General features: G+C 38.4%; 1 protein-coding gene across 1 annotated transcript in view; it reads right to left on the bottom strand.

Moving 5' to 3' along the window:
- Nucleotides 1-13,841, bottom strand: part of iqck (IQ motif containing K) — a 67,169-nt gene that overhangs the window by 14,313 nt on the left and 39,015 nt on the right. Inside the window, exons 6-8 of the mRNA XM_069904873.1 lie at nt 9,911-9,963; nt 9,467-9,544; nt 12-96 (exon numbers count right to left, since the gene is read on the bottom strand). Coding sequence (XP_069760974.1) covers nt 12-96; nt 9,467-9,544; nt 9,911-9,963 — 216 coding nt within the window. The remainder of the gene's footprint in view (nt 1-11; nt 97-9,466; nt 9,545-9,910; nt 9,964-13,841) is intronic.

The following is a 13,841-nucleotide window of genomic DNA, read 5'->3' as shown; positions in this document are numbered from 1 at the left end:
AAGGGCATTACCAGATATCCTCTCCAGAAGGACTGAATTACAAGGGCTGCTTCAGCTTCTGACAACAAAAGAGACAGAGGGATTGGTGGCCTAGGGCTGAAAAAGAAATATTCTGTTCAAACTGCTGATCTATCATCCATCTTTGCAGAATATGTTTCTCTTTCAGTTGGATGCAAATTTTCACTTATCAGTTGACCACAGATAGCAAGTACCCAATTTGGAATTTATCATTCTTGCAGTATGCTTTGCTAAAAAGATACTATCGCCTCCCCATTACCTCATGGTAATCTCTGACTGGTCAATGACAGTAATCAAGAACCTGCAAAAGTGAGTCCTGAAGGAGAAGCTTCTACCAACACATCTATTTACATTTTTTTGCCTCCACAGATGCTACTTGTCCCACAGAATTCTTCCAGCATTCAGTTCTTGTTCTAGATCAGCCATTCTCAACCATTCTTTTTGGCTATGGCCCCCTTAGGACTCAGATCAAAGCTTATGAGCCCCCCCTCCCCCCCCGCCTTGTGAAACAGTCATTTAGTTGGTTTCTTCTGCACTTCTCTCCTACTGACTACATAAATATTTTATGATTTCAGTCCATGGCCCTCTTAAATATGCTGTGGTTTTTTTGGGGGGTGCATAGCCCTTGTTGAGAATGGCTGTTCTAGATTCTAGTATTGGCAGACTCAATTTCACTTATCATATATTTTAGTTATGTATGGTGCATTATTGCACAAAAAAAAAGCAAAATGGAATTGCCAATCCACTTTTGATTACATTACCTCTACATTGTAGTAATAACCAGGGCTATGATCTGTTATGGAATAATACTTCAAGGACATCAGGGCAACATCAGGAACCAACAACACATCAGATGATGTACATCAATACAGCAATTTATAATTAGACTAATCTGAGCATGCTTTGGATCTACAACAATATTATGCCAAGTACAAGGTGATTAGTAATATTATACTGGCAGTCAATTTGCTTCCTCTAAATTTGGATCTTACATAGAGACACAAAGGGTAACACTAAACTTCCTAGAGGTTGTTTAGGACAATGTTTTTTTTCTTCTCAGGCTAGCATGTGGGTTATTTTTCTGTTCCCGTACTTAGACAGATTGCCACCAAAAAAACTGAAAGCAAACATTCTTCCTCCTACCTCATTTCTCTCATTTAATTCGCATTACCCATTAATGCTACTAACCATACTTCAGTTTCCATAACATGGACTGCAACCATAACTTGGATGAAGACGTGGAGGGGTGGGTCAGTAAGTTTGCAGATGATACAAAGGATAAAGGTGTGGATAGTGCAGAAGATTGATGAAGGTTACCACATGATATAGACAGGATTCAGAGTTGAGTGGAGAAGTGGCAGTAGGAATTCAATCTGAATAAGCATTAAGTGATGCACTTTGGAAAGTCAAAGTGCATTGTTAATGGCAGGATTTTTCACAGTGTGGATGAACGGAGAGATCATGAGGTCCAGAAATAATCCAAAGATAACATACGCCAAAGAAGATACCTGAGCAACCTAAAGTACACAGAAAAAACAAAACAAAAAGGAGAATACAAAAGAAAACTTGGGGGCACTTTAGCCGGGTCTCAGAGACATTTCTTCAATCCTGCATTCTAGTACTGGCGTGAACTTACCATCCATGGCTCCTTTTAAAGAAAGGAAGTGGGGGGAGGGGTGTGCAACATACCAGTGTTCCAATGTACCGCAAGTATGGTTGCCACACCTCAACGTATGTGCCATATCTCCTCCTCAGATTGTAGGTAATTTTTCTCCAGAGGAACACAGCTCCACATCTCCATGCTCCAACGTGTAGTATTCAACTGGGAGTCAGACTTCCAGGTAACCACTATAAATTTCCTGGCCACAGCCAAATTAACCTTTACAAACTGAATTTGATACTTGGACAATTACAAACTCATTTTCATGATATTCCCAAACAGGTCCTGTGGAAAGTCCACCCCTGTGATTTTTCCCAAAACATTCCCTAGATCAACCCAAAAGGGTCTCACCTTAGTGAATAGCCAGGTCAAATGTACAAAGGTTCCCATCTCTACACCGCATCTAAAACACAATTCTGAGAATTCTGATTTTACCTTGTGTAATTTTTCCAGCCTATATCTGTTGTCATGGTGTCCTAACCTAAGTCAGACACGCACTGCTCATAAGATGTTGTTCTTAAGTCTGACTCTCAACTTTGCCTCGATTTATGGAGGCCTGGTTTTAGACCCTCATTTTGGAATAGGAGATACATAACAGAGATGAATATACATGTGATTCCCCTTTTGAACTAGAGCCTCTATGTTACTACACACCGGCAGGATAATAGACAGGCCTAAATTATCCCTCAAAAAAAATCTAAACTGAAGGTTATTGATCAAATGACATGAGCTTCCCCTTCTTATAAAAGTCCTCAATACCTTTTCTGGTACCAGGTGTCCAGGATCTTGTTACCCATGATCCTAGGAATTAATTTATTCTGGGTTAGGAGACAACCCCACTTTTAGCCCAAGGATCTGGTTTATCTTTTGCCATATTTGAATTATGTGTTTTAATATGGGGCTGTCCATTTTCCCCATTTATATACAAGCTTTCCTGCCATCTTCTCTCCTATCATGTGTAGACCAATTTGTGCCCAGGAGGTATACCATCTCCCTCAAAGAACAAGGCAATAAACCTCGACTGGGCCGCCCAAATGTTTTTTTTTTAAATCTAGAAGCCTCATTTCCCCCCCACCCCCCCAGACTATAGTCCCAAGTTAATTTCTCTACTCTCTGCTTTCTTCCAACAAGCCAAATTTTTATTCACACAACCAAGGTTCCACTGAACCCATGCCTCATGACTTTCTGGACGAGTCTCTCGTGGAGGACCTTGTCAAATGCCTTGCTAAAATCTATATAGACCACATCTACCGCCCTACCCTTATCAATACCTTTTGTTACCTCCTCAAAAAATTTAATTAGTCTTGTGAGTCACGACCTTCCCTTCACAAAGCCATGCTGACCGTCCTTGAGTAGAATGTACTTCTCCAAATGTTCATAGATCCCATACTTAAGAATCCTCTCCATTAGTTTGCACAGTATCTTTCTTGCATTTAATACTTTCTTGGATTTCTCTCATCGGCTATGGCAATCTTAAACAATTTTAAAAGCAAGTATTAGAAGATGAGGAACTTACAGAAAGAGGGAGTGTCAGACTGAGTACAATTGCTTTTGCAAAGATCTAGCAGAGACATGGCAGGTTGAATGGTGTCCTTTCAGATTCACAATTATTTTGAAGACATTTTAAAGGAAATGCATTTCCTTCACTATCTTATATTCCATTAAACTAATTCCAGTATTTCATTTAACACCACTTGCAATTTTCATCATGCCCAACAGGATCTAATGTTGCTTTGATAAATGGATATAATACAAGATAGGTTGTCCAAAAAACTGACCATTTAGTGAAGAATATTTTTGTCAATGTAACCAAGGAAAGGAAAATGAACAAAGAACAGTACAGCACAGGATTTGGTCCTTCAGCCAGACATGATGTTAACACTAAAATTCTGCTGTTTGTGTTACAGGTTATGTTATATTATATATAAATATGTTTTTAAAAGAGATAGATTGTGGGAGTTTAGTGTAGGTCACTTCACAAACAGATACTTACACTTCACATCTTATTTAAAGTGCAAGAGCTTTGCTGAAGCCAGACATTCAGGCACCAGTGGCTTTGCAAAAGACAATGGAACTGCTTTGGAAGGAACTTCAGAAGTAGGTGCAAATGAAAAAAATGTCTGGGCTCAAGTGCTGATAAAGATCTTTCAAGGATTGGGTTTGGAACCTTGGGATAACTTCTGGTTTTTACAAGCAGAGAGAGAAGAAAGGACAAACAGGATTTCTCTTAGAGAGAGAACTGAGTTCTCCAGTAGCCTTTGAGGCTGCAACATGGCAAGCTTATTGAAAACCCCATTCGGAAGATGGGTTGTGAGTTCTGAGTTCAGCCTGTTAAAAAAAAACCCTTGTAGTCCTTACATGAGGAAATGGCTGGCTAGAGTTTTTCCTCCTGAAATAAGGGAAACAAGAGGAACTTTGTGGTGACCTGGAAGAAGAAGTTATCATTTGGAAAACCCATGACAGGGTAAGTTTCTTTGGCAAGATACTGAAGTGAATGATCGGAGGAAATCAGTTTGTGTGTGTCCAACAAGCATCAAATATCTCTCTGAAACCAACAAGAACCTTCCTGAGCGTTAACCATTTAACTTTAAGCCTGCTGAAAATTCATAAATGTTAAAGTTTGTGCACAGTATAAGAAATGCCTGATACCGTTTAACTTAGGGAAGTGAGAAGTGAACGATTGGGCTATTAAAGCAAAGAACTTTCCTGAACATATACACATTACATACACGTGCACTTAGAATTAGAAGGGGGTTAACTTATGTTAATTGTAGTAAGTTAAAGTATGATCCCGTTTTTATGTTTAAAGAAAATTAAAAGCAACTTTTGTTTAAGTAACCATTTGTTTTGGGGTCCTCTGGACTCGATACACTTGAAGTTGATCAAAAACCCGACATCTCTTCATTTTCATGTGTCTGCTTAGAAGCCTCTTCTTTTTTAAAACATTTTTATTAATTTGATAGAGAAATATTTCATGTATCTATTGTTTCAATATTAATTAATTTTGTAGCTTTTAGATAATGCAATATAGAATATTAGTCATATATAAATTGTAGAAGCCTCTTAAATGCTATTATTGCATCTGCTCCACCAGTATCACACCATTATACTAATTACAAGCACCCACCACTCTGTGTAAAAAAATTTGCCCACACATCTCCTTGGTCCAAAATTGCAATTTTGCAATGATGAAGGCCTTGCGAAGGTTGCAACTGGTCTTTCTGTATATCTCTGAATTTCCTGATGAAAATGCCACAGATCGGATCTTCAACAGTTTACAGATCTCTTGATTCATCCATGATTTTTGATTTGACTGCACCCAGATATCTTAGTAGAAACTCATCCACTCATTTCTTGATAAAGTAGGTGACCAATTCATTCATTTGGATCAAATGTTGTCCAGTTCACTGACTTCAGACAGTCACAAAACTGCTCTTCTGCCTTCCCAGACCATCTCTTTCCAGTCTTCTCTGCTGGTTCCATGCTCTTCAGTTTCTGTCTGCATGCAGACTGACTTTCCAAAGTGTGGGTATCGAATGGAGTGGTGACCATCAACCATCAGTGATGGTAGTGTAGCAGTGGTCCAGAGTGTTTTATCTTCTGATGTTGCAGGAGATATGCTGATGCTAATTTCGGAGTACCTTCTTTAAACTAGCCTGGTTGAATTCTCCAGTGATGTCAGAGAAGGCATTTGGATACGTGGTATGATGCTTTAAAATTTAAGCTCATCCTTTTGGAGCAAGGCATTAATTGGTATATTGTAAATCAAACAGATTTTATTTTTGTAAAAATAATTCATGGGTGATTGAATACAATATCCCAATTTTTTTTAAGAACTACAATTTGCGAGCAACACTCCAATTTCTGAATTTTAAGATTTTTATTTCACAGATGGAGAACTGACACTAATTAAATATGTTTATTTGTGTCATTAACCCATTTCCAGTTTTACTATATTGCATTTACTGCACTAAATTCATTCAATCACAGAAAAAAATACAATGTCCAGTTTTCATATATCATGCTCAGCTTTCCATCACTATCTCAGAGGATCTTTCCTGGACCTAACACACCAATGGCATCATGAAGAAAGCACATCAGTGCCTCTACCTCCTTAGGAGTTTGTGAAGGTTTTGCATGTTACCAGACACCCTGGCAAATTTCTGCAGAGGTGTGGTTGAAAGTGTGCTGACCGGCTGCATCAGAGTCAGATATGGGGACACCAATACTAAGTGTAATGCCCTCCAAAAGGTAGAGGACACAGCCCAGGACATCACAGGCAAAATGCTCCCCACTACTGAGTACATCTTCAGGGAACGCTACAGTCAGAGAGTAGCAGCAATCATCAAAGACCCACAACATCCAGCACATACTGTTCTCGCTGCTGCCATCAGGAAAGAGGTATAGGTGCCACCAAACTCGCACCATCAGGAGACTCAATCAGATACTCATTTAAGGACTCTTACTTGAGCAATTTATTGATTTTCTTTTTTATTCTCTGTATTTATCGGTTTTTTTGTATTTGTTGTCTGTTTGCAGTTCTTTGTTTGTTTACATGTTTATGCTGTGTACAATTTTTTGCACTACCAATTAGTCATAATTCTTGCACACCCACAAGAAAAAGAACCCCAGGGTTGTATGTGATGTCATTTATGTACTCTGACAATAAATCTAAGATCTCTTCAATCCTATCATAAAATCTGATCCTTTGACCAATTCCATCCACTCCTTTTCCATGGATAATTAAGATTAAAGTAATCAACATAATCCTGATCTTATGCCTTTGACCTGCACTAGTTATGCACCCCCAAGATCACATACTGTATTTGGCACTTTTAAAAACTGCAATTTGATATTTACTATCCAACCCTTGAGACCCCAAAATGTGTTTCAATCACTTGGATGTTCAACCATTGATGTTCTAGGTGCATTTCAAAGTGCAGTCATTTCTACTGGCCAATATTTAATCTACAATCAGCATTTCAAAAAAAAAATTAGCTATTACCATGGAGCTGTTTTAGTGAGTTCAGGAAGAGAAAGCCAGAGGTATACAATCCAGTGATCATTAGGGGAATCAGAGATGGAGAGGGTAAGCAAATTTAAGTTCTTGGTAGTCACAATCTCTGAGTATTTCTCCTGGACCCAACACAGTAATGGCATTGTGAAGAAAGAACATCAGCACCTCTACTTCATCAGGAATTTGAGGATGTTTTGTATGACACCAGAAACCCTGGCAAATTTCTAAAGAGGTGTGGTGGAAAGTGTGCTGACCAGCTGCATCATAGTCTGGTATGGGGACACCAATACCCCTGAATGTAAAGCTCTCCAAAAGGTTACGGACACAGTCCAGGACTTTACAGGCAAAATCCTCCCATTATCGAGAAGATCGACAGAGAGGGTTTTGCCATCAGAGAGCAGCAGCAATCATCAAAGATCTGGATCACCCAGCACACGCTCCATTTTTGCTGCTGCCATCAGGAAGGACGTATAGGTGTCACAAGACTCGCACCATCAGGTTCAGGAACAGCTGCTATTCCTCCACCATCAGACTCAGCAACAAACTCAATCAGGGACTCATTTAAAGACTCTTGATTGTGCACTTGGCTTTTTTTCTAATTCTTTCTGTATTGCTTAGTATGTTTACATTCATTATCTACTTACAGTTCTTTATTTGTTTCCATGTATACGCTGTGTACATTTGTTTGCACTCTCAATAAGTGGTAATTAAGCCTCACTTACAAGATAAAGAATCTCAGGGTTGTATGTGACGTCATGTATGTACTCTTGACAATAAATCTGAATTTACCATGTCCTAATTAGTAGCTGCATTTCCAACATTACAGCAGAAATCGCATGATTTGTGTATAAAGGGTATTGGACATTTCAAAGAAAAATCTTGTAAATATATTCTTTTTTCTTTGATTACACGCTCAATTTTCACACTTCAAACTCCATTTGATCCGAAGTTTCACTGAATTCATCCTGCTCACAGCAAAGATTCACTTTGTCCTCACTGACAACTAAACTCTTCTGGCTCAGACTGAACATAAGCAAATCCCATTCCTTAGATGAATTCTCTCAACAATCTCATCAAATAACCTATAATTGAATTGAAACAAAATTAGGTATTGGGTTCAATGTTTCCCTTCCAAATCACTCTGTTTCCTTGCACCTTTTTTGTAAAGAGCCTTCAAACATTCCTTAATTATATATATATTACATTAATGCAAATTGTTTCTATTATGCCCTGGGCAGCTGGCCAACTCTGTGTTCCTTATAATCTTTTCCACTATATACGTCAATGTACTGCAAGACGAATGGCCAATATTGTCAATCACACATATCTAAACAATATGCATCAAAAGGCATATGCAATTATTGTGGTCACAATATCTAAACCAAAATATTTAAAATGCTATGGGTAGAGATTACAAACAATAAATGTATAGTCATTTTGATGGGGTGTATTACAAACCATTTAACCATCAGCAGGAGATAAAGGAACATATATGGGGGTAGTAAAAAGTGAGATACAATAGAGTTATTGTATTGGGAATTTAATTTTCTCAAATATTAACTGGGATTGCCTTGGCATTAAAGGCTCTGGGGGGGAAGAGGTGGCTTGGGGAGGCAAGCGATTGCTGGGGAATTAATTCGAATTTTTAAATCTATTGACCACATTTGAGGTCCCCATTGACTAGAGGACAGCAAGCAGAGAAACAAGGAAAAGTCTGGTAATTAAATTTTAAAATTAAATTGAGAGGTTCAGCCTGGTATCAGGCCCTTCTAGCTCATGAGCAGCATAGATCCATGTGACCAATTAACCTACTAAACTTGTACGTCTTTGGAATGTGGGAGGAAACCTAGGCACCTGGAGGAAACCCACACAGGTCACAGGGAGAGCATACACATTCCTTATAGATAACGCTGGATTCAAATCCTATTATTATAGACTTGTAGGTTTATAATCTACAGGAGGGATATTATTTTCTGAGGTTCAGGTTTAATTATCATTTAGAATAAGGTCTAATGAAGAATCATCTAAAAGGTTAGGGCCAATGGGATCCAGAACAATTTGGAAAACTGCATTCAAAATTGGTTTTGCAACGAGATAGAAAATATTTGTACAGGGTTGTTTTAGTGATTGGTAAGGTAAGAGAAGATAGATTCAGTGGGGCAAGGTCAGGCAGAAACAATGAGCCTACCAGAATAGTCCTGTTTGTGGATCTCAGGTAAGAGATAAAATTGTGAAGTCCAGGGTTGGGGCAAGATCAGTTAACCAAGCATGACTGTTATTGGATTGCAGTGAGTCTGTCACTGGAATCCAATGATGAGGCCAGTGTTGGACACAGGTACAAAAATCAGACAGATTGTCTGGATTGTCAGACCAGCAACCAAGGGTCAGAGTGGATAGATTCCCAGGGCTAGGTGAGATCTATCCCAGGATACTATGGGAAACAGAAGAGGAGATTGCTGGAGACCTGAAGATCTAACAGGCAAGGTAATAGAAGAGTGGTGGAGAGCTATTTTTTTTTAATTTAAAGAGGAACAACAGGGATCACCTTGCCATTCATCCCAAAAATTATATATGCATATTTTTAAGTGCAGACAAAGCTTAGACAACTATTTATGCAGAAGCCTTGAACAAGAATAAATGGTGATAATTTGACAGAGATCTGCATAGTATTTGAGGACACCCTTGTGTCAAAACCACCTGCTGTCTTTAGAAGAGCCTGTCATTTACAACTGGATAGATGCCCATTTTCAATAGGCTGATTAAGTACTTACTGATCCTCAAGCCAATTTTTAACAAATGGAATTTCAAAGAAGGTAGTGAATTTCTGGTCAGATCTCCTTTGATTCTTGCTATGAAATGAAAAGACTAAATTAGTTTTGACTATAATTAGTTATTCTTTCATCTTTAAATATTCAATAATATAATATACTTCAGAAGAAACAGATGTACATTTCTTAGATATGTTAAGGACAGGATCATTTAAATTATTACTTAATTCTCTGGCAGACAAGACATAGCATGCATGATGAAGGGCTCAAGCCTGAAATGTTGGTTATGTATAATAATCTTTGCTATCTAAAGTACTCTGTTTGACCTGCTCATTTACTCCAGCATTGTGTTTTTACATAGCACATATATTTTACTTCCAGAAAACCACAGATACCAGTTATTTAATGTGAAATTACTTGAAAGAAAACTGCTAAAACACAACTTACTTGTACAACCACTCTACCAGAAAGTCACAAGCATTGAACTTGGTCCTTTTTCTCTACAAAAAAAAGCAAAAGCAAAACCTAAAAATTAGTTAATAGCGTGCATTAAGACTTGTAGAAATCTAAAAAAAAGGGATCAACACATGGATAGCTATGGTTCATAAAGAGAAATGTGTGACCAATTTTAATTCACCCTCCCTCCCCTCCTCAAAAATGTTGGATTGGTGATTTAAAGCGGAGGAAGGACAGCAAGAGGTGTTAGAAATCCCAAGGAAAAGATAGCAAAATTTCCTATAATCCTTTACAATTTATAGTGCCTGCAATGCAGTTTTTAAACCAGTTGAAAATATTCCAGGGTTTTGCCTCTATTAACTTGAGGCTCCCCAAGAAAAAAAATGCAGCACTGGTGGGCATTGTGGTACCATACAAGGGGAATTTCATTGATAATTTTAAACACAAGAACATAAGGAATAGGATCAGGAGTAGGCTATATGACCCATCAAGCCTGCTCCACCTACATGCCTTTTCCCCTTGGTCATTAATTCCCCCAAGATACAAAAATCTATCTATATCTGATTTAAATATATTTAATGAGACAGCTTCCACTGCTTTCTTGGGCAAAGAATTCCACAGATGAATTATGGATTAAAAGATTTTATGAGAATTGCTGTTCCATTCTTATATCCATCAGATAATTCTCAATTTATTGCCTTTGCCACTACAAATTTATTATTTGGTGGCCTATAGGCAATTCCCACCAATGATTCTTTTTCCCTTGCCTCTACCTAGATGGATTCAACATTCTTCTCCTTTAGAGCTTATATCGTCACTGATTTCATCCTTAACTAGGAGGTCTACCCAACCTCCCTTACCTACCTGGCTATCTTTACCTTGAATATTTAATTCCCAATTATCTTCACCATGCAACTATGTTTCTGTAATGACCACTAAATCATACCGCCTTGCACTGACTTGCACCACAAGTTCACTAACCTTGTTTTGAATACTACGGGCATTCAGATAAAAGTGCCCTTACACTCACTGTTCTTTTGCATTTGATTTTTCTGTCCTCCACTCCTATTTTTATCTTTTTCTCCAATTTTTGCTAAGGCTTCTGAATTGCTTCCCTTTGTCTTTCTGCATGGATTTGCATTCCCCCTGCCATATTAGTTTAAACCCTCCCAATTACACTAGCAAACAACCTCCACAGGCTATTGATCCCAGTCCTGCCCAGATGTAGACTGTCTGGTTGACTGATCCAACCTCTCCCAGAACTGGTTCCAATGACCCAGGAATCTGAAATCCTCCCTACTGCACCCCTGTCAATTATTCTGTAATTCCTACTCTAATTGAAATGTGGCACAGGTCCTATTTTTTAATCCATCTCCTTACTCCCTAAATTCAGATTGTAGGACCTCAACCTGTTTTTTTCCCTATGTCATTGGTACCTTCATTCACCATGACTGGCCGTTCCAAGATATCCTGGACTCTTGCATACTGAGGCCACACACCCACCACATCCCATTTGTGACCTGTCTATTCCACTAATGGAATCCCCTACCACTATAACTCCGTCACTCTTTTTCATGCCCTCCTGTGCAGCAGAGCGCCACCTATGGAGGGCTACAGTTACCTTCTTCAGATGAGCCATCTCCCCCAACAGTATCTCTGGGCCAAGTGCTGGGTAATGAGTTTAATAACAATGGGTGCCCACTGGTTGAAGAAGACTAGTTGGGCTAAGAGGCCTGTTTCCATACAATTCATGATTTTTATGTCAATCATGAAGTGGACCTTTATGGCAAAAAATCTTTCACGACTTAAAACTATTTCTTCAACTCTTGCAACTTAGGGCAACATCATAAAATTACTCTCTCTATACCATTTCAACAATCCCATGTTCTATCATTTTTTTTCCCTCAATCTCTTGGGGCATTGAATATTAAAGTGCAAATAAGATTTAACAAATAAGAGAGAAGCTACATTTTTTTTTTAAATGTGGTGGAGAGCAATGCTATAGAAATGTTTTGATGCATGGGCTGCTGTGTCCAAAATGTTGGTCCTAAAGTAAAATTACCCTTGCATTTTCTGACTTGGACACAAAAAGTAGCCTGGAAAGGGAAATAGAATTAGAGGCAGAGAAGTAGAACTTTACCTTGAGGGTACTGAAAATAATTATTTCACCACAATTAATGTTTCTTTAGAGACCGAGAATCATATAATGTAAAAAACATAAATATGATTTGGACATGATTCTAGATGAATGATTTCATCCCATTGTGAAGGAGGCATAATTTTAGAAAGATTAATTTAGAGAAACAACACCGTAACAAGCCCTTTCAGCTCACGAGCCCGTGCCACTCGAATACCATGTATTCTCAATAGCCATGTGACTTACTAACCCAATATATTTTTGGAAGTTGGAAGGAAAACAGAGCACCCAGGGAAACCCCACGTGTATAAACTCCTTACAGACAGTGGTACATTTGAACCCAGGTCGGTGGAACTGTAATAGTATTGTGCTAACCTCAATGCTAACCATGCCAACTTAAATCTTGCACAAATATCAATCTTTTAAGAAGCATCCATTTCACCTCTGTGTTTGTATTGCTGATTTTTACTCCAAATTATGGATTTATTTTAGTGGAAAAGTTCACGAGAGATACAAAATTGCTCTTAATTTGTTGCCGTTCATTTTTCTCAGCAATAAAATTCCTCTGCCTCTCAAGGAAGAGGATGTAAAAAAAATTGGAATATTTCTGTGATTTGCAAAGAAATCTTAGTTGAAAAAAATTGTGTCTGTGTAACTGGAAACCTTTGAATCAACTGGAAATAAAAATTGGCAATCAGGTAAAAATTTGCAGGAAATATCTGCCCTATATATTCATTGTTGTTTTCAGACATCTTACTCAGATTAGAATGAAAAGGAAACAGTCAAATAAGCAATCAAGGTTTAGAAATATGATACTAAGGGGGCCCTAAAAATACCCCATGCCCATTATTTTTTTTAAATAAAAAGTTCATGCATTTGGATATAATAGTGTGGTTAGTCATTTTAAATATTGCTCCCATTGCAAATTTAATATGTAAAGATTAACAATTAATCATTTTCTTTCCTGTGGGGATTATATTTAATTAAAAATGTTACACGTGGACGACAGTTCAAGTACTCAATAGTTGAATGCAAGCCAAATCAGTGTGCCAAGGCTACAAGTAAATCCAATCTGTTTCCTTTATTAAGTGAATTTCATTAGTTCTAATTTAGCGTAGTGGTGGAATACGATACAGTATAATCGTAAAATTTCCTTCATAGAGAGTGGAAACTATGTTATTTACTTCTCTAACTTGCTTAAACTGCACTTCCTATTGGCAAGAACGGGGGAAGGCAAGCTGTAAAATGTGATCGCACAATGAGAGGCCAAGAAGGGGAGAGCAAGAATACAAAGTATAGTGCAGTACACAAAAGTGCTGGAGAAACTCAGCAGGTCACATGACATTAATAGGAAGGAAAGGAATATAACCACAATTTCAGGCCATCAAGGTGTGAGTAAAAAGCAGGCAGGTGTCTGAATAAAAAGGTGGGGAGGAGGGAAGAAGGGAAAATTCTGAAAAGTGATAGAGGAAGGGGGTATCTCTCTGAATGGAGAGACATGGGGGTGAAGAGCTAGATGAAAGGGGACAGGGGCAGAGGGAAAGAGAGAGACAAGAGAGGGGCCTAACAGTCTATATTAATGTCATCTGGGAGGAGAGTGCGCAGACAGAATATTGGATGTTGTTCCAATTTGTGTTGGGCTTGGTTTGGCATTGCAGGAGGCCACGGCCAGGCACGTCAGTGTGGGAATGCGTGGAATCTAAATGGTTGGCCATTGGCAGGTCCTCGTTATTGTAGCGAACAGAGCGAAGGTGCTCAATGAAACAATCTCCCAGTCTGCATCCA

This window comes from Narcine bancroftii, chromosome 12, assembly GCF_036971445.1.
Source record: "Narcine bancroftii isolate sNarBan1 chromosome 12, sNarBan1.hap1, whole genome shotgun sequence".
Lineage (NCBI taxonomy): Eukaryota > Metazoa > Chordata > Chondrichthyes > Torpediniformes > Narcinidae > Narcine > Narcine bancroftii.
Note: the sequence above shows the minus strand (reverse complement) of the source record. Positions and strands in the feature narration are given on the sequence as shown.